The sequence below is a fragment of the Camelina sativa genome, chromosome 12 (genome assembly GCF_030686135.1).
Source record: "Camelina sativa cultivar CO46 ecotype springtype chromosome 12, ASM3068613v1".
In the NCBI taxonomy this organism is placed as follows: Eukaryota; Viridiplantae; Streptophyta; class Magnoliopsida; order Brassicales; family Brassicaceae; genus Camelina; species Camelina sativa.
Genome location: NC_141891.1, coordinates 3286912 through 3313784, shown reverse-complemented (window position 1 = coordinate 3313784; position 26873 = coordinate 3286912). Strand labels below are relative to the sequence as shown.

General features: G+C 35.8%; 5 protein-coding genes across 17 annotated transcripts; all 5 read right to left on the bottom strand.

Moving 5' to 3' along the window:
* Positions 1–297: 297 nt before the first annotated feature.
* On the bottom strand, positions 298–9085 carry LOC104733155 (1-phosphatidylinositol-3-phosphate 5-kinase FAB1A). 9 transcript variants are annotated; one of them, XM_087479216.1, is made up of 13 exons: positions 8922–9085; positions 8336–8566; positions 7542–8246; positions 6745–7467; positions 6070–6223; positions 5588–5932; positions 4673–5458; positions 3957–4285; positions 3533–3656; positions 3273–3437; positions 1453–2823; positions 1035–1301; positions 298–931 (listed from the first exon to the last, which is right to left on the bottom strand). In XM_087479216.1, exons 3-13 carry the CDS (start codon positions 8150–8152, stop codon positions 587–589), a joined length of 5220 nt encoding a protein of 1739 aa, XP_087335342.1. In that variant the 5' UTR covers positions 8153–8246; positions 8336–8566; positions 8922–9085; the 3' UTR covers positions 298–586. The 9 variants fall into 9 exon arrangements, with proteins under 9 accessions (XP_087335342.1, XP_087335340.1, XP_087335343.1 ...); XM_087479214.1 differs by having other exon boundaries at positions 8336–8571; positions 8922–9079; XM_087479217.1 differs by having other exon boundaries at positions 6745–7464; positions 8336–8571; positions 8922–9079.
* Positions 9086–9753: 668 nt separating this feature from the next.
* LOC104729932 (eukaryotic translation initiation factor 3 subunit K) lies at positions 9754–11746 on the bottom strand. Its single transcript, XM_010448963.3, has 8 exons — positions 11448–11746; positions 11269–11325; positions 11126–11176; positions 10969–11031; positions 10729–10779; positions 10569–10635; positions 10300–10382; positions 9754–10110 (listed from the first exon to the last, which is right to left on the bottom strand). The coding sequence occupies exons 1-8, from the start codon at positions 11565–11567 to the stop codon at positions 9916–9918; spliced, it is 687 nt and encodes a 228-aa protein (XP_010447265.1). The 5' UTR covers positions 11568–11746; the 3' UTR covers positions 9754–9915.
* Positions 11747–18152: 6406 nt separating this feature from the next.
* LOC104729931 (cell division cycle 20.2, cofactor of APC complex-like) lies at positions 18153–20605 on the bottom strand. Its single transcript, XM_010448962.3, has 5 exons — positions 20150–20605; positions 19654–19932; positions 19277–19546; positions 18601–19182; positions 18153–18498 (listed from the first exon to the last, which is right to left on the bottom strand). Exons 1-5 carry the CDS (start codon positions 20264–20266, stop codon positions 18355–18357), a joined length of 1392 nt encoding a protein of 463 aa, XP_010447264.1. The 5' UTR covers positions 20267–20605; the 3' UTR covers positions 18153–18354.
* Positions 20606–20808: 203 nt separating this feature from the next.
* LOC104729928 (B3 domain-containing protein REM16-like) lies at positions 20809–23006 on the bottom strand. 5 transcript variants are annotated; one of them, XM_010448956.3, is made up of 5 exons: positions 22812–23006; positions 22332–22635; positions 21975–22154; positions 21496–21614; positions 20809–21413 (listed from the first exon to the last, which is right to left on the bottom strand). In XM_010448956.3, the coding sequence occupies exons 1-5, from the start codon at positions 23004–23006 to the stop codon at positions 21138–21140; spliced, it is 1074 nt and encodes a 357-aa protein (XP_010447258.2). In that variant the 3' UTR covers positions 20809–21137. The 5 variants fall into 5 exon arrangements, with proteins under 5 accessions (XP_010447258.2, XP_010447259.2, XP_019089716.2 ...); XM_010448957.3 differs by having other exon boundaries at positions 21496–21596; XM_019234171.2 differs by having other exon boundaries at positions 21975–22635.
* On the bottom strand, positions 23006–26377 carry LOC104729930 (putative disease resistance protein At4g33300). Its single transcript, XM_010448961.3, has 5 exons — positions 25358–26377; positions 24907–25268; positions 24466–24821; positions 24170–24375; positions 23006–24055 (listed from the first exon to the last, which is right to left on the bottom strand). Exons 1-5 carry the CDS (start codon positions 26172–26174, stop codon positions 23226–23228), a joined length of 2571 nt encoding a protein of 856 aa, XP_010447263.1. The 5' UTR covers positions 26175–26377; the 3' UTR covers positions 23006–23225.
* Between the last annotated feature and the right edge of the window lie 496 nt (positions 26378–26873).

Here is a 26873-nt window from a genome sequence, read left to right as displayed (position 1 = left end):
TTCCTATATGAAACAATAAAATGTATGCGTTAAGACTTCAAACTGATAAGTCAAAATGAAGTCCCCCAACACGTTGAGCTATTCGTTTGTCCCAAGTCCAATGTAGAGAAACATCTTTAAAAGACGAACTCCAAATTCTATATCTAATTTGTCTGCTGGTGGTTGGATTCCCTACATCCGATGCGTTTGGTTGGAGTATAAACAGAATTCAAGATGTAATCCAATGCTAATATGAATTCTAAAATGTTAAAGACCTTCAAGTTCTTGAGGATCCCATCTTTAAAAAAAATGCACGTATTGTAAAAATGAAAATAAATATAATAGGCAGTTGACGCACTTACTTACTGAGTAAAATGTTAGTAAACAAAAGTAACTGAACAACACTAAAAGATTGAAGCAGTGTATGTACAATTGCATCTTTCTTTTATTAATTCTGATGCAAAAGGCGATGGAAGAGGCATATGCCACACCTAAGGCCAAGGGTAGTACATACACACAAATTACCCAAGGACCAATCCAACCAAAAAATAAAAAACTATATTGGCTAACTGAATATGGATTATGTATGTATCTTGCAGAAAATGCTTCAGGACTTGTTACCAACTGTTGCTTGAGGATTGTCTCGCTCTTCTTCCTCTTTCACCTCTGCTGAAGAACTGTTGTTTGGCACTACCGTGGCAGACGACCATTGGTCAGGGACCATCAGAAAATAAGCCGTCATTGCTTTCCTGAATCTTTTCTTGTATTGCTGCGGCGATATCACTGTGGGAGATGAGTTCTTCGGTCCTCCAAGGAGCCCTGAAGTCTTGACCCAAGTCTCCAGATGTTTGTCCCAGGTGTATTGCCTCATGAAATCGATAATTCCTAGAACCAGTTCGTTTCTTTCCTCATCTACCCCAACTAGTAAGGAGTAGTCCATTACGTGAATCGACTTCAGCCAAATAAACAAACCAAGACATGTCTTGCATCAGTATTACTGTGTAAAGCCCACAAACAAGTTCAGTATTTCGAAAGGTTAGCAACCAGAAACTTACAGCAAGAAAGGATGTATCGTTCCAGACGGCTCTTTCAAGAAGCCGTTTTGCCTTGCTCCCAACAAATATTGGAGATGTCGGCATCGCTTCAACAAGATTCTGGTCCAGCAAAACTGTATTGCTACCACTTGTATCAGGATTGTAACGAGCACGTGTGGAGCCTTTTAGGTCGTAAAGCCTAGTGAAGTTCCGCTTGAACAGAAGATTCTCCATCACCAAGACGTCCATTTTGAACTCTTTTCCTCCTTTAAGGTGTTTGGATGAAACCTTGAAAGAATTAGCAAAGAACTATGAGTCTCACTAAATATCAACAAAAGTGAAGAACAAGCAAAACTACCGTTTGAGTCGAACAAAAGCATTCTCAATTATCATGTAGTTCAGAGAGATTGTTAGTTAACTATTTTGTCAGTTTTTGTACCTGATAGATCCCCAAGATCTTTGCAAGGCTTGTAGGGCTTTTAGTACTGATGGACTCGGTCAGGTATTTGAAGTACGCTGGCCCAAACTTGATGAAGGACTCAAGCTCTGTCTTTGTAACTTGCTTGATGATGAAACGGTCATCCAAACTTTTTGCAAAGAAGACGTTGCTCTTTCCACCCTGGGCTCCCCACTTTCTACAACGACCAAGAGATCTAACGAAATCTGTTTCTGAAGGACAACAAATCTTCCTCAGGGCTTCAAACTCCTTAGCATAATAACACGTCACAGAGTACTTCACTTTCCCAGGAGGACCTTCATCTGTAAACGAAACTCTAGCATGCAAATCTTTCAAATAAAGTGATGACTGTAACAGCTGCGAGACTTGTTCATCAGCAGAGCTAAGACTTCTACTCATGTCGACTGACAAATCGCTCAAAGAGTTCAATGAGAGAAGATTAACAGAATCAAAAAGTGAAAAGGAACCTCCACTATCCAAGCGATCTCTTGACTTATCTGATCCAGACATCTGGGCTTTATATTCTGATGATGTAAGGGCATAAGCTATGATACTAGTAGGTTCGTCATCATACACTGGTAGTACCAAGTCATTAACTCCCAGAGGAAGCAGCAGCCTAGCACCACTTCGCCATTCAAGCTCTCTATATGAAGAAACATAAACAGGCCGGTCTTCAGCCATAATATGCTTGCGAGAATTAAGCGAATAATTTTTGTTGAGTGAATAGTAGAAACTAGGAGAAGGCATTTGAACTTGTGTTGTATGTTCATCACTGGTAGGGACGCCTTTAATGTTCAGCCCACTTTCTGAACCCAATAGCCTTAAATCAGGAATCTGAATTTCATTTGCTGAAGCAGCTCTGCTAGGCGGACGGGAAATACCATTATCTGAAATAGTTTGTTCACCTATCCATGCTGCATCAAGAGTATCAGATAAATCTGTTGCTTGAGACTGGCTCTCAGAGAGTACTGTTTTAACATCCTGCGCAGGCTCCGCAAAATTATCTTTGCCACCTTCACTAGGCTCGAACTCCATCTTACAATCTGGGGGCACGTCTGAGCCTACATCTTCAGGAATAGCAGCAATTTTGCCACTCGAATCAACATGGGTTGGTATCGACCTTATTTTTTCATCACCAAGCTTCTCTAAAGAAACGTTGCGACCCATAACTTTTGGGGCAGAATTCCTCGGAGCTTCAGAATAGTTATTTCTTACCATACTGGCAGCCCCTGCTAGGCATTCATCCCAAGCATATGAATCGAAAAGTATCAGTCTTCGAAGTTTGTTTATCAGAAGGATATCAATAGTAGGTTGTCCATCCTTAAACACACTTAACATTTGCTGTAATGATTCCTGAAACCCACAACAGCCTCAATCAGTATTGCATATAGAGGAAACAGAAAAATCATCCTACACTGTAGAAAGGACTACAGGTGCAGAGACTAAGTAAAATACGCGTGCCTACAAAGGCCAGCAGATCATGAAACAGACTTCTACAATTGACCGGAACTTTATGATCCCTTTTTGAGTCAACCAAGTACTGCACTAGGAGTGTAATGAAGAAATAGTCTATTCACAGTGTCAGTGACAGTAGTTGACACATGAAAAGTGGATATGCGTTTCTGTATTCGGGTGTTGATAATTAACTATCAATATGTATATACCAAAAATGTCCACATTTAAACATGTAGGTGTGTGTGCGGGTGGTTGGTGAGTGCGAGTGTGACAGTGAGTAATGACATGCACCAAGCACATGCAACTCTGTTTTTCTCAAGTCTAACGGTGTGTAAGTTGCATGCTACCTTATATTCCTTTTTACGTTGCTCAAGAAGTCCTGCAAGTTCTTCAAGAGAAAGCTTTATCTTGTTGGGAGTGCTGCCCTTGGAACCTGCATCCATTGTTTTCGCTGAAATCTGACCAAGAGCCTCCTGAACCTCATTAAAAAGGACTTCTGCCTTTTGAATCACCTAAAGTATACAAAAATGACGAATAAGTAATATAAAGCTCCTGCTTTTGTTTATAATGTACAAATGTTTGACTAAATAGACGGGAAACTTGTAACCTCTTTAGATTCCTTTTGGAGCCATTCCTGGTTCTGATAGTTGAACTCAAGTTTTGATGGTGGCAGAAATACTGCATAAATATTGATTGACGCATAGCGGAAGCAAGCCACCATTCTCCCAAAACTGTAGTGAGGAAAATATATATGACACTCAGTACTGACATGTTCAAGCTTGTTTAATACAAGGTCACCACCCTCAAACATAGACTGATACTTGTGGATTCAAGATGTGAATGACCAACACAACAACTTACGCGGAGCCTATCTAGACTATATATCTGATGTAAAGTGTATTAGTGTTACGCTTGACTGCATTACGCAATGCACTTGAGAATTAGATATATTGGAAGAGAAAAAAATAGTAACATGTAACAAGCGATACAGTCTGCAGAGAAAGTGTTTATTAGGAAGCATTTCTACATACCCATAGAACCGGAGACAGTCTCTGTGAAGGGAATGACCACAGTTGGCCACACGACTAGCCGCTGCATGGTTAGAAAAGCTCAGCTCCAAAAATTTGCCAAAAGACAATCCCCACGCCGCATCTGACATCACAATTCTGCGTGTGGCTGGAGGAAAGCCACTGATCCGAGGACATTTCAGACATCGATGCCACATCCAAATCTTCCCTTCACGTTGCCCAGGTAGCAATTCAGGTAATTTCTTAACAGATATTGTCAGACTACCTTGCCTATGAGTATAACAATGAATGTGTGCTTCCGCTGGCATCGTACATGATGGGCAGCACTGATCCTGAACAAGAGATTAATGCAAGCGTCAGCTATTAATAACCAGAATTTTATACCATCACGATAGGTTTTATTAACCTCTGGTCTTACACATTTATTATTCTGGAATCTTTGAACCATATTAATGTCATTTTTCTGCTTTTCCCTCCAGTTTCTCTCTCTTAAACTTACCCTCCTACTATTTCATGGATTGCTTTTATGATTTTATGAATCTGGAACCTATTTAAATTGCTTCAAAAAATTTCCACGTAAAAATAAAAAGGTAACAAGTGTCCATTGGACTTTAGTTGGATTAGTTGGTCCACCTGGTTCAATTTGCTCACCACTGGCTAAAAGAAACATGGTGTGTTAAAAACTAAGAGATAAACAACACACTTAAAATGACAGGTACCTGATCAAAGAGATTATCCCTTAAGAACCGTCCTAAAGGCTTGTCAAAGCTCCCATAGTATTTGATACGAAGTAGATGAGCCCGTTCACACACAGATCCTTTCCACACACATCTTGTTGATAAGGAAACCAATATACTTTGATGGTCAGATGCTGAAGGAAGAAAGTCTCCTTTTGAAGAGTCCATCTGTTCCTGTCTACTACACTTCTGATCTCCTGTTACTGTGGATTGATCCGTGTCAGCACCATCGGTTACTTGTTCTGTGGCACAGGGTAAAACAGACCACTCATCTTTTTGAACAGAAGGTTCTTCCTTGTGAAACGATAGCTGCCCGGGTTCTAGAGTAGGAACTAACCCATCGTCCTTAGAGGTACTAATTTCTGGAGGCTTACAGTAAATAGTATCCAAGTTGTGAAGCAGATTTTCAGATGGGTCAATCCTGTCGTTTCCATCCAATCTCCCTTGTAAATCAGTCTTACTAGAAGTGAAATTACCAGTAAGGTCGACACTGGCTTTATGTGGCCCATCCCTTAATTCAGTAGTTGGAGACTTTTCAGCACTTGACACAGAAAAACCAGGTATTGTGGATATTGATCTGTTAATTGTTGATGGCTTATCAGGCAAAGCCACTGTAATTGGCGTCTGCAGAGGAAGTTCTGGCAGGGAAGCACCTTCATCTGCTAGGAAAGATGTCTCAAGAGCCAAGTGATATGCTGCAAAAACTCCATACTGAATCACATGTTTCACCTTCTTTAGCTCATCTTCATGAGCCCCCTTGAGCAAGATCTGAAAAAACCAGATCAAGCAGCCATACTTTAACTTAAAAAGAAAAATTAGATATACCATATGCATAGTCATTATAACAGGTTAAGGATCCCATGTCTTAAAACACCAAAAACATGTTGTGGAACTTACCGTACAACCCAAAGGCTTAGGGCAGCCATCAAAAAACATTAAAGTCTTGGCCATTTTCTTCGCAACTTGAGAAGGACTAACATGTTTCTCAACAAACTTTTCCACATGGAACAGGTCACAATAACCCAGCTTTGGTGATGTGAGCTGGTCAATCGAAGGGACAATCTGCGCACCAGTACAGCGTGATATGCGTTCTAGAAGGGACCTTTTAATATTCAACACAAGAGATATGTCCTTTGCAAGAAGATAATCCTGCGCAAACCGTGAGACAGATTTCTCCACCAATAGAATGTCTGGATTGTGAGAATCAATTTTGGCAACAGCCATCTTCAAATGGTCCATTTCCTGAAACACCAGAGATAGCCTTTAATAATGCAGAAATTTCTAACCACCTACATCTCTAAAGCGACAGAATTATGCTTTTCCTTTTCTTTAAGTCAAAGGATTCAAGTGGAAAAATATAGAAGAAGAAAAATTCAGACCTGTTGCAACAAAGTGTCAAAACTAGACAGCTGGTTAGAAATGCGCTGATACTCCAGAGCTCCTCCAAGAATTAGCAGACGCGGCTTCTCGATCTTTGAAGTCATTCGCCGATGAGCCACATTTTTCTTACAAACAACTCCTTTCACGACCATACTAAAAAAATACCATCCCAGTTTAATTAGCACTGCAGAGTTTAGCAGTCAACTGACAGAATAAATCCTCACAAAATATTCACAACAAAAACATGAAGCTAATATAAAGCACAATAATGGACAATAACGGACAATAACGAACAATAACGGACAAAAACATGAAGCTAATATAAAGCACAATAATTTCAACTAGAATTTACGTAGTGAAACTATCAATAACGGACAATAACGAAATAGAAGTGTTTAAACATTCTTCCTACATATAGAAATTGTGAGCACTTAGATAATGATAATTGATGAATGCAAATCCAGGAACAATCTTTCGCAAATCCAAAATACATGTCATTAAAGTTAATCCTAAAGGAGAATGGAAGAAATTGTCAACCATTATGTAACTTCGCAGAACATTAATCATACAGTTCAAAAGCATGAATAGTATTTGAAAAATCCATATATGTCACTGTATCTAAAACAAACATCAAGCACAGAAAACATCCCATATAAAGGGTCCAAAAAAGTCACCTCTCACTGCGACAGCCACAAGGGATGCATTTAACCTTCACATATCCTCCTGGATCCATTCCTCCACCTTTACTTGTATCTGGCTTGAGAAGCGTTGCCGCCTCCCAAGACAATGATGTAATTATATCAAGCCAGCCCTCTTTATCGCCTTCATTGAGCATAGGTAGATTATCAACCTCCAAAAGTTGCGCTACCAAAGCCCTAAAGTGCCCTTCCACAACATTTTTCATAGCACCACTGGACTTGTCCCTAGAGTGGAACTCCTTATCGTTAAAGCTATTAGATGGGCGAAGGTACCCCCAATCACCTCTATCACCTTCATCACCGTCATCATCAGATAGCACAGCTTCTCTTTCATCTTCTTCGTTCTCTGGCTCTGGCGGTAACCATAAGAGCCCATCGCTCTCAAAATCCACTACTTCATGCTCAAAGGACTCTTCACAAGGAGGGCTTCCCTCCTTCACATCGTTCCATTCATTCCCTGGTAGTCTGGTTTTATCTATCGTCTCCGTATCCAGTGAGTCAAGATCTTGATCAGGAGGAAAACAACCTATGTTTGGATCTATATTTACACCAACGTCATGAGCTTCATGTGACCCATAGATATGTTCTACTTCATCAAGGCTGATGGCACCATAGTAGTCATTTCCTTGAGAGTAAGATTGTGCAAAATCAGAATGATAATCGTCATCCTCATCAGCTTCACCATCACTCCTGCCACTACTAAACCCACAAAATGAGCAACTTAACAGATAAATTCAAACTGAGACAATATAGTGAAAAGGAAAAAAAGTTACCTGTTTACAAAGAACTCAACTTGATTTTCAGAAGAATCTAACACATGCCCATAAGCACCTGAGCTCCTACGCGATGATGCATTACGCTGCTCAGAATCCATGTTTGCCGAGACACGACGGCTAGACGTGGGATTCATCTTGGGTTTAGGAGAAGGTCCAACAGTTGAATCAAGGGTGCAGTTACTACTATTAGAGGTGCAATTAGAAGCAGTACTTGCCACACTTCTAGCAGAAGGGGATGAACTAAAATGAAGGCTAATAATAGTAGCACCAGTATCAGGTGGAACAATCCCTTGCTCCCACTGTTTGTAGCAGTAATTACAAACCCTAATCCTTTCTGGTTCCTCATGAGTATCTTTAGTTTCATCAGATGGAGATGGGATAGAATTAGCAGCACATTTAGCACAAAACACACGACCACAAAGCCGGCAATGATGCCTTCGATTGAAAACAGTGAACTGAGCATCACACTCGTAACACACAGGACAGCTATGGTCAGGCATCCAAAAATCCCTCGACATATTTGAGGACTCGCTTTTTCTAGGGATCCAAGATTTGACTATGTCGACAAATCCAGGTGCTGGTTTGTTGTTGTTATCCGGTGAATCCATTTACTGAATCTCCTCCAGAAGTAACAAAGGAGAGTCATCATGGTAATAAACCCATTTGCTTAATCGCATTAAGTCTCTACTAATCCTTGATCCCCTGAAGATGAAATTAGTTATAACCACTCAAAGCAACAAACTTTACCTAAAAGAACATGAAAGAGAGAGAGAGAGAGAGAGAGTTTTAACCTGGATGGAATAACGATATCTCCGAGGACCAAGTCAAATGGGTCACTCTCAAACTTCAAAATCTAAAATTTATACCAGATGATATGATTCAAAGATCATTAGATCTCTCTCTCTCTCTCTCGTTTCCAATTTTTTCTAACAAACTCAAATTCTTCTCTGTCTTGATCCCAGAAATCAACAAATGCGAAGCGATAATAAACCCCCGAACTCTCTCGCTGTCACGAATGCTAGCTAAACTATGACGAGCAACACACACAAAAAAAAAAAAAAAAGAACGAATTTTTAATAGATGAAATAAGAAACAAAAAATGGGAAATCCACAGAATTGTTTATAGAAACCAAAAAAGGAAAGCACAAGATTTCTTATGGATAAGAAATTGAAATCAATTTTGAGGAACGAATTAACAATAATAATCCCATTGAATAGTGCCAAGCTTGAGAAAATGGGGAAGGAAAAAAAAAAACAGATTTTTTCACGAATTTCTCGGATACCCAACAAGAGATTCAAACAGGACACAAATAACAAAAAGCTTCGAAATTGAACAGATACGAATTAGGATAAAAGAAGGTTTGAATGGATTATTACATAAAACGAAGATTGGATTTGCAGTTTCTTTTTTGTGCTCCTTTGCCTTTTTTTTTTTTGTTCTTTTTTTTTCTCCCGTTTTTATGTTCACGACTTGTTTGTCTGATTTTGTTTTGTTGTTTGTTGCCTTTTTTCTATTTCACATTTTATTCACGTATATTTCCATCATTATATCTTACACGTATCCACACTTCAATTACGTATATAATTGTATATCACATGTATAGATCTTCATTAGTCTTCATTATGTCGACTAAATATAAATACAACAAAAGCATATATGATTGTCAAAGAAAAATAAACTTATTAGCTTCCTTTATTGTTGTCGACCATATTAAAAATATTATTTATAGGTTCATTATTAATATAGTTCAGTTATTACTATTCAAAAAGTCTGTATACGGCTGGCTTATATACATTTTAGCTTACATAAAAAATCATAAGTTTATGGCCTTATTTAGGCAAATCACATCTTAGATACGAACGAGATGATCTAACTAATTTATATAGTTTTAAATCAGTCAAAATTTTAACATAAAAGAAAGAAAATCAAAAAAAAGGTGGAGGCAGTCAAAATGTGTGCATGGGAAAGGAGGAAAAGGAGCACGTGATGATGATTTGGTGTCAAACACGTGAGCTTCCAAAATGGATGGCTGTCAATCTTCGGGTGTGATCTGTGGAAGAGAGTGGAAGAGAGAGGAAGACAATACAACAAAACGAGTATATAGATGATGATACTTGTATAACTCAAACGACCCTATTACGCATGCCGTGTCCATTCCCATATACCAAGAGACCCTTTTTGTTTTTTCGGTTGTCTGAAGATCAATCATTCAAGAACAGTTTAAAGTCTACTTGATTTTGAAGTTAATCTCTCCAAATTGCAAAAGAGGAAGGCCAGTGCCCCAATTCACATTACAGTGTCTTAATGTGTGTACAAGACAAGAACATCAGAGACAGAAGGAAAACTTGCAGGTGTCCTCATAATATTGGTTCAACCAAGGATTGGGAAGATGCGGGCGATGTGTTCCAAGGGAACATTCTCACCAGTATTTTTCTTAAGCTCCGGATGGTTAAATTCATTCTGCGGTAAGACAATACTTCCATCCTCTTTCTCAACAATCCATCCACTGTTAGTCACTTGCTGCTCAATGAACTTTTCTAGAGATGCACCATCCATGTTAACAGCCTGTGCAAAATGTTTCACAACTAGTGAGCAAAGGCATGTATCGACACAAAATAGATTACTAAAACTATGGTGCGGAAAAAAGTAATATACAAAAGTGAGAGATTTCACATCTAAAGGTCTACCATTTACTAAAGCTAATCATGTTAAAATTCTGGCTGTCTGTCAAAAATCATAAACCAAATATCATACCTCAGCAAGCACAGATCTTGGAACCTTTTGGTAGCTTAAGCTAAGAAGGTGACTTGCATATGCTTGGATAGCTTGCTCAAAACCTGCATTTATTCTCTTGCATATTAGACTTCTACACACAATGTATGAATAGATAGTACCAACAGGAAGTAATCAAAACGATCAGGTGGCTTGTATTTCTAGACGATATATATATTCTTAAATAACTAATCCAGATCCAGAACTTTGTTAATACTAGGCAATTTATTTCTGATCCAGAACTTTGTTACCTGGAACAGCCTCAAAAATGTGACGGTTCTTGGCAGCTTCATCCCAGAACTGTTGGAACCTCCCAGTCTGCAAAAGTAAAAAGCAAGCGTTTTAAATACTCAATGTTCACCTCTTCTGCCTGACTTCCCCAAGTCCAAACTAATAGTGATGTTTCCGTACCTCAAGGTAATGTGATAGAACAATTAGTGCCTTGAACTGCTCCTCCATTTGCTGAAACCACAATACAAACAAGTGCATCTATTAATTCGGGTACTGCTGATTGAGTTACTCCTATCTAGTTGTCAATCATCAGCGACTAAAGAAACATATGAGAAATCTTCTATCTCTGAACTGGCGATAGTCTCAACTCATAAACCTATGAAAGCAAATTATTAGGAAGTAAGAGGGAAAGAAACGTACCACTCTCTCAGGAATCAAGAAGAGGCAAAGGCTGAAGTCTGGAGTTGGCATAGCCATAAGAGCCTTCACAAAAGTTAAAAACAAAATCAGGGAGAGTAATGCATACATAAGCCAAGAAACAATGGTAAGTAATCAAAAAGTGGTCAGCCATATATACCTTGACCAAGATTTGAGCCACGATATGAGTATTCATGCGCTCAGGCTCAAACTGCATATAAGAAGAAACAATACCAGTAAACGATCGGAGACACTAACTTTGGACAGGCATGGTTATGATGATCATACGAACAACTAAAGTACCTGATAGAGACGAAGCAAGCATAGATTTGCTTCCAGACTATACGTTTGCGATGTAACCTAAAACAAAATCAAAACGAAACAATCAATGGAAGAAGATTTCAACAATAGAAAGCTTAACACATTCCAATGTAATCCTAAATCAGAATCCAGCGATGCTCATAATCAATTGAGAAAGGAACCTGCTCGTTAACGTGGTTTTCGAGATCGGGTAAGATTTCAGGGTTGAAAGGATTGACGGCGACGAGCTGCTCAACAGTGTAAGAGCTCTGTTCCTGCGGCGACTCGATCTCTTTTCCCATCTCTCTTCTCTTTCTTTCTCTTGCTTCCGTTTCTGTCTCTTCGTTGGATTTTTTTTTTTACTGAGATGTGCAGCAAAGGAGATAATTCGCGGCTGAGATGAGACGGATCTAGGGTTTATGGTTAAAACGACGAAGCTTTGCAATTGACAAAGACAAAATTATAGGGTTCAATTTAGAATATTATAAATGCCTAAGGATTGTTCGGTAAATAATATTTTCTGCCTAGCCAAACGTCTCTATTTTACACTTGACTAGGATCCGCGGTGCACCGCGGGGGCAAAATTATTTTAGCTAAAATATTTAAATTATAAGTTATATTTGTTGGTTAAATATGTTATAACTAGAATATGATTATTATTTAAATTTGATGGAATACTATGGCAGGGGTTTAAATTTGTTCTTTTTATTTATTTGGTAATTTTTATTTAAAACATCATATATGTGATTATTTTATTTGTTTTGAAAGGTTTTTTTTGGATGGAATACTATGGCATGAAATCATATATTGAATATGACTTATGAAAATAACATCTATTATGTAAGATATATTCTACTATATCTATATTTTGACCCGCGGTATAATGTAGATTAAGTTGTGTGATAAAAAAATTAATTTTTGTTTGTTAATTTTATTTGTTTTGTTTAGTATTTAAAATTATATATTGTACTTTGATTGTTATTCTATGATTTAACCTATAGTATAGTGCATATTAATTTTAGGACCAAATATGTAACATATCTTTGTCAAAATTATCGTGACCGAGAAAACCTACCAAACAACATTATTTCAAACTTAAATTTAATCCGAAAAATCATATTTTTGAAATTTTAATCCATGCTCTAGCAAAAAATCATATTTCTTGAATTTTTCCATATTATAGTGATATATTATTGACCCGTTCTATAATAAATCAAATTAGAGTGTTTATAATTGATCCGTTCTATAACAAATTAGAGTGTTTATTATTGACCGTTCTATAACAAATCAAATCAATTGTTGTTTTCCAATGCCACCAATCCCAACCAAGATAATCTGCTTAACAACAGCTTCACATAGTAAGGCATGGATTTCTTTCACAGTCGACCAACCATTACCATTTTCAGCTACTAACGGACCAAATAAATACTCCACCGGACAGTATTGATGGTGCAGTTTGATGAAATCTCTAAGGTCCATCCCTTCTTCTAATAGTAACTTGGCTCTTCTGACAATATATATGTATGTTGAATACACACTTTTTATATTAACCGAGTAATATCTGTTCGTTTAAAAAAAAATACAAATCACAATAAATGCAGAAAAAATACATTTTTATTAACTTTATGTTTTATTTAATGATTCACTACATTTAAACTTTTAAATCAAAAATAGATTATAGGAGAATAAAATTGTTTAATCTAGAATAAATCTTCTAAATATCTATCTATATTAATTGTAAATGTCTCTAAACACATTTTTGAGCAAAAATACTAGTATTATAGTCTTATTCTTATAGATACGGTTTTAATATCAAACCAACAATGTCCTTCGAACCGGGAACAGCTGTCTTACTTCTCAGAGTATCGGATCGGTTCGGTTCGGTACGATTTTAAAATCAATTTGAAATTTCAAAATCGAATCATACCAAAAAAAGTCAAACAAACTATTAAGACAGAATTCGAAAGCCAAATTCAAATTCATTCTCCCGTGGTGATATGCATCATCCTCGAACCCTCTCTTGCCGTCGGAACCCAGTATTATTCTGGTGCCGATGAGTCTCCGGTCAGTTCAATCCCGCAGTAAAAAGGAAGTCGATTGGAGCATACGATTTCGCCGAATAGGAAGAACGTGTTGATGGAGATGTCGAAGAAACTCCTTCGGAAATACGTTTTCCCTGTCACTAAAACCTCCTCCGCCGTCGATAAGTATGACTTCCTTCGATGCTGTAAGTGTCTTCTTCTCCGAATTGATTTTGTTATTGTATCGATTTTGTTATTCACTTCTTAGTAGCGAAGAACACCCTAAGCGAGAGAGTAAAGAGCTGGACTGCGTAGTTATTGATGTTGAAGGTAAAAATTACCAAAAACTACATCTTGTAATATAGTTCTGTCATAATGTTGTAACAGTTACTCTACTGCAAACTTATATAATATAGTTCTGTCATAATGTTGTAAACCCCTGGTTCTAGATAATCTTTGTGTACATAGTAGTCCTGCATGTATGAATTCTATAGATAAAAATTTTGATGAGCTTAATAGGTCATAGGTGAAGCTGGGTTCTGTAGACTTGTTTGTGTCTAACATATCAAATCAGTTTTGGCTGTTCGGTTATCTTCGAAAAAAACATGTTACTATTCTAGTGGAATCAACTGATATTTTCATTGTGAACTTTGTGAATTTTTTCAGTGGCTTTTCTGATGCTATTGCTTCATTTGACAATTTCAGCTCCCGCATATATTTGGATCTTTTTGTGGCTCAAGCTCCTGCTAAATTCAATCCATCCCTTATCACAAGATCAGAAAATTTGGTAAGTAGTCTTGTTTCCATCTCCTTGGATATGAATATATGATGAAGTTGCATCTGACATACTAAATTTACTTTGCCATATCAAGCAGATCGTTTTTAGCGTACTACTTTAAAGAGTGACTATTGAAACATGCATTTGAGAATCTTATTAAGTTCAGTATTTAGTTCTGGCAATTATTTTACCTGTTTCAAGAATTAATATCATAGAAAATTGATACAAACTTTTAGAATCTTATTTACGTTCAATATGGAGTCTTTCTTTGTGTAGGTGCTTTTACTTGTGTAAATAATGCAACTTGTGCAAAGATCTTCATTTTTCTTGTGATACGTACCGAGAAACAGTGATTTGGATGGGATGGTTTAACTTATTTTCTGCTTCTTTTCAGCTAACTGGGAATTGGTTTCCTGCAAAAGAAGCTTCTTGTAAATCTTTAAATCTTTCTTGTAAATCATATATATAAAAATAAGGTTTTGGTCTCTCCTTATTGATTGATTTTTATTTAATACTTTCTAAATTTTTTTTTTTGCTTTCTAATTGTTTAATTGCTTTAAATAATATTTAAGACTCAATTAACACAATACATTTAATTCATACATTAAAATAAAATTATAACTGAAAATAAAATAAATTATGCATTAATCATATTCCACCACTCAATTTTATTCAAAAACAATAAATAATATCTGTAACTCCAATAATTCTAAATGTAACTTCCATCAATTTTTATCATATAAATAAGCATTGTCTCATTCTCTCATATTTGCATTTTTTACTTTCTTATTTTCACATTCTCTCATTATCTTCCACAATATCTCAATTTTTTTTTTTAATGTATTCAATTTCTTATTTTTGTTGTATGGGTTACAAAAAACCAAATGAAATATCATTGTAAAATTTTAATGCTAAATTTTAATTTTAGAGACTACATGATATATATATATATATATATATATTTTTTACATTGTTTTTATATTTAAAGATTCATCTCCATTATCTAATTTGGATTATCATCTTATAAGTAATCATTCTCTCTTCCTCTCTCACCAATATCAAATGTTGTTATATCTAATATGTGTTGCAAGAGTTTGATTCTATATTTTAATTTAGAAAGTATTATATATAATTAACATTTTTTTCAATTTTTATTTTATTTATATAAAAATAAAATATTTATTTTATATTTCTTGCCTTTCTAATATATTCATATTTATTTTTAAAATTTCCATAGCTAAATTCAAATTCACATATATTGGTTTTAACAAAAAATCAAGTTTATTTGAGAATCTTTTTTAAAAGGTTTATCTTCATTATCTATTTTAGATTATCATCTTATAAGTCATTATTTTCATACTTTTATAATATTCACCACACAATAACGTCATAAAGTTGAAAAGATCCATCTCTTATTCTCTATTATGTACTCTGGTTATCTCACATATTCATGTATCATTTTTAATAATTTAGAATGATCAATATAATTATCCATTTATAAAGTCTATTTTATTTTGTAAAGTCTATTTTGTTTTGTGATCCAATAGATAAATATGTAAAGATCAATATAATATTTATATTATTTAAGATTTGAGGTTTTTGAAAACAAAAGAACTTATAAAAAAAAATTGATTTTCTTGATTTAAGCAAAATGAAAAAATGATTCGAAAAAGAAATCATGTTTAACTGAAAGTGAAATATAGAAAATAATATAATTATTAAAATATCATTTAACTAAATCCTCTAAATATGAAACCATTAGTATGAAATCTAGCACTATAAATTAAATTGATGAGTGGAAGAAAAAAACAAACAAAAGGATTGAAGTTATTCTTGGGGTTTTAAAAAATCTTTAGATTGAAGTTCATATAATTTTTTTTAAAAGCTAATTTAGTTTGTCACTTCAAAAGTAATATTTTCAATTTGAATATTATATGTGAGTGTTGAGTTTATATCAACAAAACAATCAAAAAGTGTAAGTTTCAATTTTGAGTGAGCCACTTGGTATTCCTTTTCTTTTAAGTCAAAATAAATAAAAATATTTATTTATAATTAACCCACTTTTAGAGGCATTTAACTCTATTTAACTCTACATTTAACTCAAATGTAACTCATACCCAATAATTTTACATTCATTCCTCCAACTAATATATTTATCTTTCAAGAAAAAATGTTTTTGGTAAAATTTTAATATTTTTAATTATTTTAATTGCTTTAAACTTTGAAATGAGGAATATTCTATATACAATAATTTTATACGTAGTTACTAAATTTTTTGATAATTTTATTTGATTCAATTTTACTATACTACAGTCTTGTGTTTACAATGTCATTAAGAAAAAATCTTTAAATCAATGTTTAACCTCTATAAAACATGATCATAAACATAGATTCTCTCATATTAGGAAAATGTTTAAATTTCTATATTATTATTTATATTAATATAGCTAATCAATTTGTAATGATTTTTTTGTAGTATTGGTTAAAAATTTATAGAAAATTTTATATATTTTAAATTTTGTATAATAAATAACCATACTAAAAAAATGTTGACAGGAGTGTTATTTTGAGAAATTACTATAAATTTTTTTGAGATTCATACATTAGTATAATTTATTTGAGATTATACATTAGTAAAATAATATTTTAGTTCAAGAAAATTTAAGAAAAATAATCAACACTATTATGTATACAACCAACCACGCATTGTGTGGACTAATTACCTAGTATCTAAATATACTATAAGTATAATATATATATATATATATATATATTTTTTTTTTTAAAAAGAAATTTACTTTATGTGCGGTAAAAAAAATAGAAATTTTACATTATGATAGTGTATTTAGATTTTTTTTTTAACAATCGATAGTGTATTTAGATTTGGATATGTATATTTTTATTATATAAAATTTGAAAATAAAATCTTATCAAAGTTAGTAACTCATACGATTGTGTCATGTGTGTGTCAATTTTAACGATTAGAGATTTTGGTATGTAGAAAATAAAAACTTAGTTTTAACAATTTTTAGAAAGTATAAAGATTATAAGAAACTATCCTAAAAGAAAAAGGATTAGAAAAACTCATCTCTATCTAACAACTAAACTATCTAATATTTTCTCACTTAATAATGTAATTTCTTCAACTTCCTTATATTGGTAAAGCTATTGTTTTTTAAGAAAGAAAAAATTTCTTATGAGGTTGTTTCATATTATAAAGTAAACTACACAAAAATTGTACTCCAAGCTAATCCATATAAAAGATCTCATATTTTCAAAATTTTATTATGAGACCAAGCTAATTCATATATATATATATATATATATGTATGTATATATGTTTACGTAACTCAACACATATGTTAACGTATTATACATATATATATATATATATATATATTTTTTTTTGACATGAGCTTAAATATTACTTAGGAAAACAATATATATATATATATATAAATATCTTAGCAAATGTTGGTTTTCTAAAAAAGTTAGTGATCTTCCTTTTTTTTAACAATTACTTTTGTTTATTTTCAAATATTTCAATTCTTATTATGATATAGACTAAGATGCATAGATTGTGTTTGATATAATTTTGTAGCTAAAATCCATTTAAGATAAAGTATGTAAAAAATTAAAATATGATTTATTATGATTTGTATTAAAAATATATATAGTAAATTTCAAACCTGTTTTAAAACAATCATTAAAATGTATAAATAGTTACTTATATTTGAATTATTATCGATTTATTTATTGTTTTTAAGTTAATGTCGTTCCCTTACTCAATAGGCTGAATGAGATTTTTTTTTTATAGTAAATGTTATATACTGTGCTATCATCACATGCTATATAAATCATAGTATTAATAACTTTTAAAAGTTAAAAAGTACATAATTCATTTTCAAAACTGCCTACTTTACTAGTATACTAAATCCAAAATAATATCATGAGATTGATCAAAAACTCTATAAAACTCCTTACATATAAAGTGTGCATAGTAGTCTGATAAAAATTAATGTGGTTTCAAGATTGATGAAGCTTTCTAACCATATAATGTGTGCATAGTTCTTGTATCATCTGACACATGTAAAATAAAATCTTTCTATTCAGCATTCTGCAAAGCAATTAAGTTTGACTCAACAATTTACAAATATAAAATTGTACAACTACTCCTTTCTTCTCAATACAGTTCATGAAGAATGAATCCGGAAAAAAAAAGATGATTTTTTTGGCTTCTGTGTTAACAACTGTCGATGGGTTTCCTTTTCGTTGTTAGTCTTCACAATTTCAACGAATACGATTCACATGAGAAAATGGCTCCGGAGCAGTTTTTGGAGCAGCTTTTTTGGTGGTCTCTGGTACTCCAAAAACATTCCAAAATCTCAGAGTTTCGTCACCTGCTGCTGAAGCCACGGTACAACCATCCGGACTCTGTAAAAAAATACAACAAACAACACAACTTTTAGGACCAAAGACCTCACAACACAAAGCTACTTGGCAGCTAAAGATAAAGAAGATTTGATTTATATTTACCTGAGCCATATATAGGACTCTTGATGTATGACCGGTGAGCTCAGCCATTTTCACCATGGATGGGTACTTCCAAAGTGTAAGCTGATTCTGTGTAAACCCATGTGAACTAAGCAACTCTCTTTCATTCTTGCTCCATAACAACGAACAAACTTGGGAACCAGTGTCTACTGAATTCAAGCAAGCTCCGGTATGAGTATTCCAGAACTTGATGGTCCTGTCTCCTCCACCACCACCAGTTGCAAGCAAATTCGCTTGGAAAGGGCACCAGGCAAGAGCTTTCACCGCAGATGTATGTTCCTCAAGCCTGTGCAGCCATTGCGTGGTTGAGTTTGAGGAGGCGACAGAACGATCCCATATGTGCACCACATTGTCGTTGCCACCACTCGCTAGTTGCTGTCCAGATCCTGACCACTTCAGACCACAAACCTCTTGAGTGTGACCTCTGTAAGTTTCCACAATATGTGATCTGATCCGTACATCGTTGTTGACAATCTGCCCGTCCATTCCTCCAGTAGTCAGGATGTGATTGTTCCATGCCAATGATCCTACTCTTGATTGGTGGCAACCATTCAATGTTCTCAGCTGCAGAAAAAAGTCCAGCACATCAGGTCAAGGGTTAAAAACATGAAAACCAGGTTATGATATCTAAACAGAAGAGAAAGGGATTTGTAATTACTTGACGGTTGGAAGCAGAATCCCAGAGCTGCACTTCAGAGTTGTTGAGTCCAATAGCAACATGACGACCATCAGGTGCCCAGTTGATGCTTGTGACAGGTCCTTTCTCTTCATCAATGGTAACAAGCTCAGAAGTAGAACCAGTAGAAGCATCCCATAAGTAGACAGTGTGGTCCAAGGCTATGGCCAAGACATTTGCACTTCCCCAATCAAGCAAGTTGAGGTAGAAATCATCCACAATGTCAGGTGCATCCAAGGTTCTCTCAGAAGTCTATAATTGCAACATAGAAAATAACAACAGTCAGATCAATACAACTCCAAAGCAACAAGTAACTGGGTTCTATTCATTCAAACTCAATAATCAAAAACATAACATACCTGAGGAATGTATCTACGAGGCTTCACGGATTTAGGTTGCTGGTGAAGAGAAGCAGAATGGTTGGTGGGAAGAAGATCTACAGGAGCTTGAGGCTTGTTTCTGAAGGCGAGGATCCGGGTGTGGTTGAGGTTCATGGTCTCAGCCAACTGCTTCCTGTAGGCCTCCTTGGATGGTGAACTTACCGCTGCTGATTGATCCTTACCTTTTCTCCCGTCCATAAGGGCGTAGTGTGCATAATCGAAATCCATAGCTGATCTGTTGGGTATGAACCTGTCCAGCTGGTGGATGATAACACATAAATCAAATCAGTACAATTCAATCAATATCACAAATCGAAGGCCTAATTAGTAAAACCAAACCCCCAAATCGAAACCCTAATTCGTAACAACAGAACGGAATCAATGTAAAATTGCATCGGTTCTGAAGAATCAAAACCCTAAATTGAAACGACAGAAAGGGAATTTATAATAAAGAATAAAGAAAGCACAAACTTACGTTTTCCTTGGAACTTTTCCTGGGAAGAAAGTGTTCTTGAAGAGGGCAACGAGTCTGCGCCTTTAAGTAAGAAGGAGTGCTCATACCTGCATCCATATTATCAACCAAAACACACATAACAAAGATAACAAACAAAAACAATACAAACAAACAGCAAAAACACAATAACGATGATGATATAATACGAAAAAAACGGATTAAAAGATCTCAATCAGACAAAGACGAATCTCAATCAAACAATGGCAGAGACGGAATCGTAAGTAAATTCAAGATCAGAGCAGAGAGCGCGCGAGAGATAGAGAGAGAGAGGGAGTGATGAGTTTCGTCGCTGATGAATGTGAGAGAGGAGAGAGCAGATTAGAGATGGTTTGTGACGGTGGTGAGAGATTTGGGGATTTTATATTAGCACTGGAGTCTCAATTTAGGGTTTTTAATTGGAAAGTCTGTAACGGCTCTATTTTGGAGAGAGACGTTAGGAATATTTTATTTTGCTGTATACTAATCTTTTTATTTGTAGAATAAAATCAGCAATTCTCTTTATCAAAAGATAACATAAATTTTATCAGATTTTTTTAAATCTCATATTAATAATTCTTGTATACTTTTATAAGAAAAAAAAGCATGTAATAAGAAAATTATAAAATTGTACAAATCTCAAGTTTTACAAACCAAAGCAAAACCAATTGGGTTATATGACTTTATATGAGTTATGATGAACACTTACACAAGACTGAACCAAAAGGAGTTGGTTTAGTTTCTAAGCCCCAACACAAGAAAATAGGACATTACCGGAAAAACCAAAAAACGAAGATGTTAGAGGCTTCACTAGAGGAAGCATAGTGAGAGTCTGAGAGATGATAGATTACACATATTCTTACATTAACCTTTATATACAAGTTTTCATCTACACTACTTACTTACACTACTGGTTGAAGAAAACATTTGTTGCCTGCCTGGCTTACCTTTTTCACTTATGGTGTATATCGAGTCAACCGTTGTTGCTACTTTCCGCTTCTGCAGCACGGAAAATATAGACATGGAGATGAAGCGGTTTTGTTTCAGAATTTGTTGGCTCAAACACACAGACATCACTCTCCCGCAACTTGTTGTCTTGTACAAACTTCTTCCACCCGGTTGATATCCCACCACGACCACGTGATCCGAAAAAGTTAAACTTCATGACCCATTTCTTTTGATCCACCTGCATCACCACTTCTTGACGTGCTAAAAGATTGTTCTTCAGGCACCATTTGTATGGGATTGTCTGTTTGTTTTCAATAGAAAACATTAGTTTTTCCTTCTTCCAATAATAAAAGATGATGCACAAAGCGATGAGAAGTCTTTACCAGAAAACATTTCGACACATGAGAGCGTTTCATGACCACCATGAAACCATCCGGCAAAACGACTCTCTGAGCCAGAGATAAGGCTTTATTTCTGCGACCAGCTGAAATCATCTCAATGTCTTAAGATATATATTAGTATTTTTAGATGCATAATAAATGAGATAGAAACTGATAACTATATGAGATTAAAAGACATATGATCAAAGGCTATAGCTAGTATTTAGTAAAGTTCGAGAACAAGAAACTGTTTGTACCAATTGAGAGAATTTTTTAATCTCCACACCTAATCTCCAGAATCATAGAATAACCAAGACTCAGGACTAAGTTACTCCAAGTTTTTATCACAGTAACATTCTCAAAACCTGAAACCTCTAATCAAAACAGTTGCATGCAAAACAGAGTCTACGGACAGGGCTTATCAGATGAATACCAAGAAACTGGTGCAATGTGTAATCAATAAGTAAGAAGATTTTCATTACCAGGTTTATGATCGAGACTATCATTACTTATTTCTCCTCGCATCTTCTTTAAACCGCTAAAGGGATACTTTTCTTTACTGACTCGTCCGGTACTAGTTGGAGAGATAACAGGAAGCTGGGCAGATGCTGTATCAATGTCAGAGTTAAAATGTTCTTCTTGATCATAACCGGTCTGAGATACTACAAGACGCGGAGTTAGCATTGTGTCAATTTCAACATCAATGTCAATGAGGTCTTCTAGCTCATTATCAACTACTGGAGGAGATATAAGACGTTGCTGGTTTGGTGAAGTTTCAACACCAACAGGGTTAAAATGTATCTCAGGTGATCTTGAAGAGGTAGCAGTAAAATCAGTACCTTTGGTCTTGTCTGCATGTCCACATTTCCTGACGAAATAAGAAGCGGGTCTCTCACACAATGTCTGTCCATCGAAAATCAACACTTCAAACTCAGACACTCCATGGAACTTGAAGACCAATAGATCATTCTCCTTTAGCGAATGATCTTTCACAAACTTTTCCCACCCACTACGAAAAGCCAGTGTCTTTTCATCATCATCTTGCTCGACTCTCACATTGTATATAGCGCCACTTGGACTTTTGAGAGTCACAATCTGTGGTAGCTTTCTTTTGCAATGTATTGAAAACTTTTGAGGTATGACCTGCAAATTAGTTGCAAAAACGAGATTAAACGAAATTGGTACTTGTTATGTTTCTAAAACAGGGCAATCTCTGGATTCAAATAGACAAAACTCTAAGGAGAGTGAACACATCAAAACAAAAATAAAATCAATGGAGGAACTGAAGAAGAAGGATAGAGAAAGTAATAGAAGCATACGAGACGATGATGGAAACCAGGAAGGAGGAGCTGAGAGAAATGGAGGGTCTGGAAATGAGTCCAGTAGAGTTCTTCTTCCCATTGCATGCAGTCCTCGCAGTTCTCTTCCATCTTCTTCCTCTCTCTCTTGCCAGTTGCCACCACCGAGAGATATCTTACTTTTAAGGAATTTATTAGTGAAGAAAACAATTTCATTTGTTCTTAAAATCACTAATTTTATTCCGTGAGAGAAGTCGAGTGTAAAACATTACTAGATTCTGAAAGCCCACGACAAGCCCAGATCATCTTTGGTCTAAGCAATAAAAACTACAGGAATTAATTACATTGAGGGGGCAAATTACAAGTAATTTGGTTTGAGGTTTATGTACAAGTTGATTAACGTAACCGACTCTGACAACAGCTTTTAGGGGTTTACTACTCATCGAGCCAATCTAGGCTAAAACATTTCTCAGCAGCTTCTATCTTTAATCCTGGAAGGGCTTTCTTAACTTCGTCCCACATAAATGCAACGTCTGTATCGCATATTACATGGCGTAGAGACTTCAGTGAAACAGCAGAGCTTGGTCTACCGGAGAAGCAACATTCTCTCATGTCGATCTTCTCAAGCCTCGTTAGCTTTCCTATCTTGTCTGGAAGACAACTCAAGCTGACACATTGTGAGATGTCGAGGTACTTAAGCCGACTAAGCTCACAGATTTCTTCAGGCAATGCTTTTAACTCGGGGCATGCATAAAGCCTTAGAAGCTCAAGACCTCGTAGCCTACTGAGGTTTTTAGGCAATTCACTGAGACGTGGACAATTTGTTATGCTCAATGAATTAAGAGAGGTCAGGCCGCAGATGCTTGAAGGTAGTGCCACGAGGTCATCACAGTGATCTATCGTTAGATCCCCCAAGTTTGGGAAGATATTGGAGACGTCAACTCCGGTTTGATCAAAACTGTTATTGATCTTGCACAGAATCAGAGACATCTTGTGGAGATTTTTCAAGGGAATGGTTGTGTTGGAGAGTTCAGGGACATGAACCCTCTCGAGCCAAAGACTCCTTAGTTTCGACAAATTGGCAAATATTGAAAAGTCATGGAGAACCGCAGGGGACATGCCGTTGTTGATTATCACTAGGACCCTAAGCCGGCTCATCTTAGTGATAAAAGGAGGAAGGACATACTTGTCTGAAGAGAAAATCAGAATTAGAATCTCTGCCTTTGGGAACTCCATGTCAAACCAATCCATTTCATTAAGCTCCCCTGCAAAAACAAAATGAAAAAGTGCAATCCAGTATTACGATCCCGGGTAATCATCACATGAGAGAACCAAGTTATATAAAGACTGTAGGAAAGTAAAAAAATAGAAACTCTTACCAGTATGGATAGAGACAATTTGGGCATCATATTGCTCATCACTGTTCCTTTCCCATTCTCTTGGAAGCACTGACTCTCTTTTTGGCATCAGCAACCTCTGTCTGCGGTTTACTTTCCCTCGGTTGCATAGATGAAGGGCTAAGTCTCGCAGCACATCATGCTGTGTCACAAATATATCATAGTGGCTTGCGTACAAAGAGCCAAGCCTGCAAATTCATATACAGTAATAATATTCAAAAAACTTTTAAAATCTTATAAAAAGTGAACAGCTACTACAAGTCATGTGATCCCCTTACCGTGGATCTTTCCCAAGAGTAAGAAGATTCTTGTCTGACAAATCAACAAGAATGGCAAAAGCATTTCCTTCCTCTATATCATGTAGTTCAATCCACATGTTGATGAGAACATCAAGAGGAATCTTCCTGTCTTCAGGGAATGCGCCAAGATCCAAGAAACACTCTTTGGTTGTCTGATCGAGATATTCTAGACTAGCCTCCATTTGATGAAGCAATCTAGTCTCGTGAGTTTCGTCAGCAGGTTCACCTTTTGATAACCTCTGCAATGCGCCCTCCCAATATTTTTCAGGTCGGTCTTTTAATGAAGCGCCTGTAACTTTGAGAGCCAAAGGTAGACCTTTACACTCATTAGCAACCTGTGTCAAACAGAGAGAAAAAAAAATCTGAGAATCGAAAAGCTTGTGATATACTTTTTTGCATGTATCAGTCAATTGAAACTACCTGCTTAACCAGATTGCTGCAGAAACCAGAAGGGACAGATTTCTGACCGAATGCACAGAGACAGAAGAGAGAGATTGCTTCATCTTCACTTAGTACTTCCACATCATAAGTGGATTTAGTCTCTGTGAGTTTGGAACGTGAGACCACAAGTGTAGTGCAACCAGCAATATTAAGCGTCAAGTGGTCCAGCGCCTCCCTGGTCCAAACATCATCAAGAATCACTAGCTTTCGCATTCTATCTCCACCCTCAAACTGATTTAGAGTTTCACAACCAGTTAAAAACCCCCATATATGTGCCCTGAGCTCCTCAAGCATTGGAGATTGTGAAACAGTCAGAAACAAAATCCGATTCTCGAAGTGACCTAAAGTAAAAAAGCAGCAGTGTAAATTCACCATCTCACAAAAAAACAATCTCTAAACTAGTCAACTCAATCATCAAAACAATACTTACATCGAACTTGATCATCCCGTTCAAGCTCTTTAGCAAGAGTGGTTTTGCCAACTCCACCCATACCACTAATCCCAAAAACCCCACCTTGTCCTTCAAACATCATCTTCTTAACCTTCCTCTTTCCCAACTCCAAACCAACCCCAAATTTCTCAGAATCATCATCATTGCTCTCAATCTCCATAGTAGCTTCAGCTCTCTTCATCGCATCTCTAATCAACCCACCTCCACCTATCTTCATAGAACCGACTTGCTCAATCATCCTCTCAAGGCTCTTATCAACCCGATCAAAACGCACATCGGAGTTAACCCGAAGAAGATGAACGTCAGCGAGGATATGCGTGTGAATCCCAGCTTTAAGGAAGTTAGAGATGGTCTTCTCTAGCTTCTCCATCTTCCTCGCTAGGGTTAGCTGTCTATAAAGATTCCAACGGTGAGAGCCAAGGACTTTGTCAGTTAGTTTCTTGCCTTTCTCTAAAGAATCGAAGAGCATACGGATCTGATTCTGGCGGTGAGGAGGTAACTCGACGCCGCTATACTGGATCTCCTTGATCGTCGGTCGAATGGCTTCGATCAATTCGAGGAGTTGTTTTGCAGTGTTTTTGTATCTCCATGCTTTTGCTGATATCATAAAGAGCTGTTTCAGTAGCTCCGTCGCTATTTCACCGGCGAAAAAATCGGTGACTGCCATTAGAGAGAGAGAGAGAGAGAGAGAGAGAGGAGTAAACAAGTAGGAGTAAGTATAGAAGAAGTGGCTTTTTAATACCGAGAAGAAAGAAAAGGAATCAAATTTTTGTGGAGAAGGAGCAAAACTGAACATTTCCAAGCAAATTCGCAAAGTGACGACATTGACACTCTCAAATAGAATACAAATAAGTTGACGAAGACAAATGTACTTTCTAATTATAAATTTATAACTATAGTACAAACAAAAATAATTGAATATTTGTTAATTTTAGAAAAATGTTACAGATTTTTTTGTTATTACTTTAGGAGACTTGGTAAAGAAGTCTACGGGGAGATGGGAAGTGAATTATTGGGATAATATCTTTGTTATGTTCCGTAGTTCACATTCAGACATAACGTGGATGACATAAAGATTAAGACAAAATGAGACCGAGATAAGGCATCAAGATCGATCAAGTGGTGTACGACGTCACTATAAATATTTGATTTATTTCTGCCTTTTTTTTTTTTATAATATATAAGTTATGAAGTCAAGTCCAGAGAAAGACACACTATCCTTTCTTCGGTCGAATGTGATAATTTAACTAATTCATTTCGATAATGTACACACATATTCTTCTATAGGGATCATTAACATGATTAGCAGTTGATTTTTGAATATAGGGGATGGAGTTAATAAATAAATCAAACGAGGACCAAAACTTTAAGCAAATTTTGTTAATAAAACTCTTTAATAATATAGGCTTTTCACAGCTAGATAGCCCAATAGTGGTCCATTAATATTAATTTGAGTGTATTCAAGTCCATACAAAAAAAGTTATATGTCACAAAA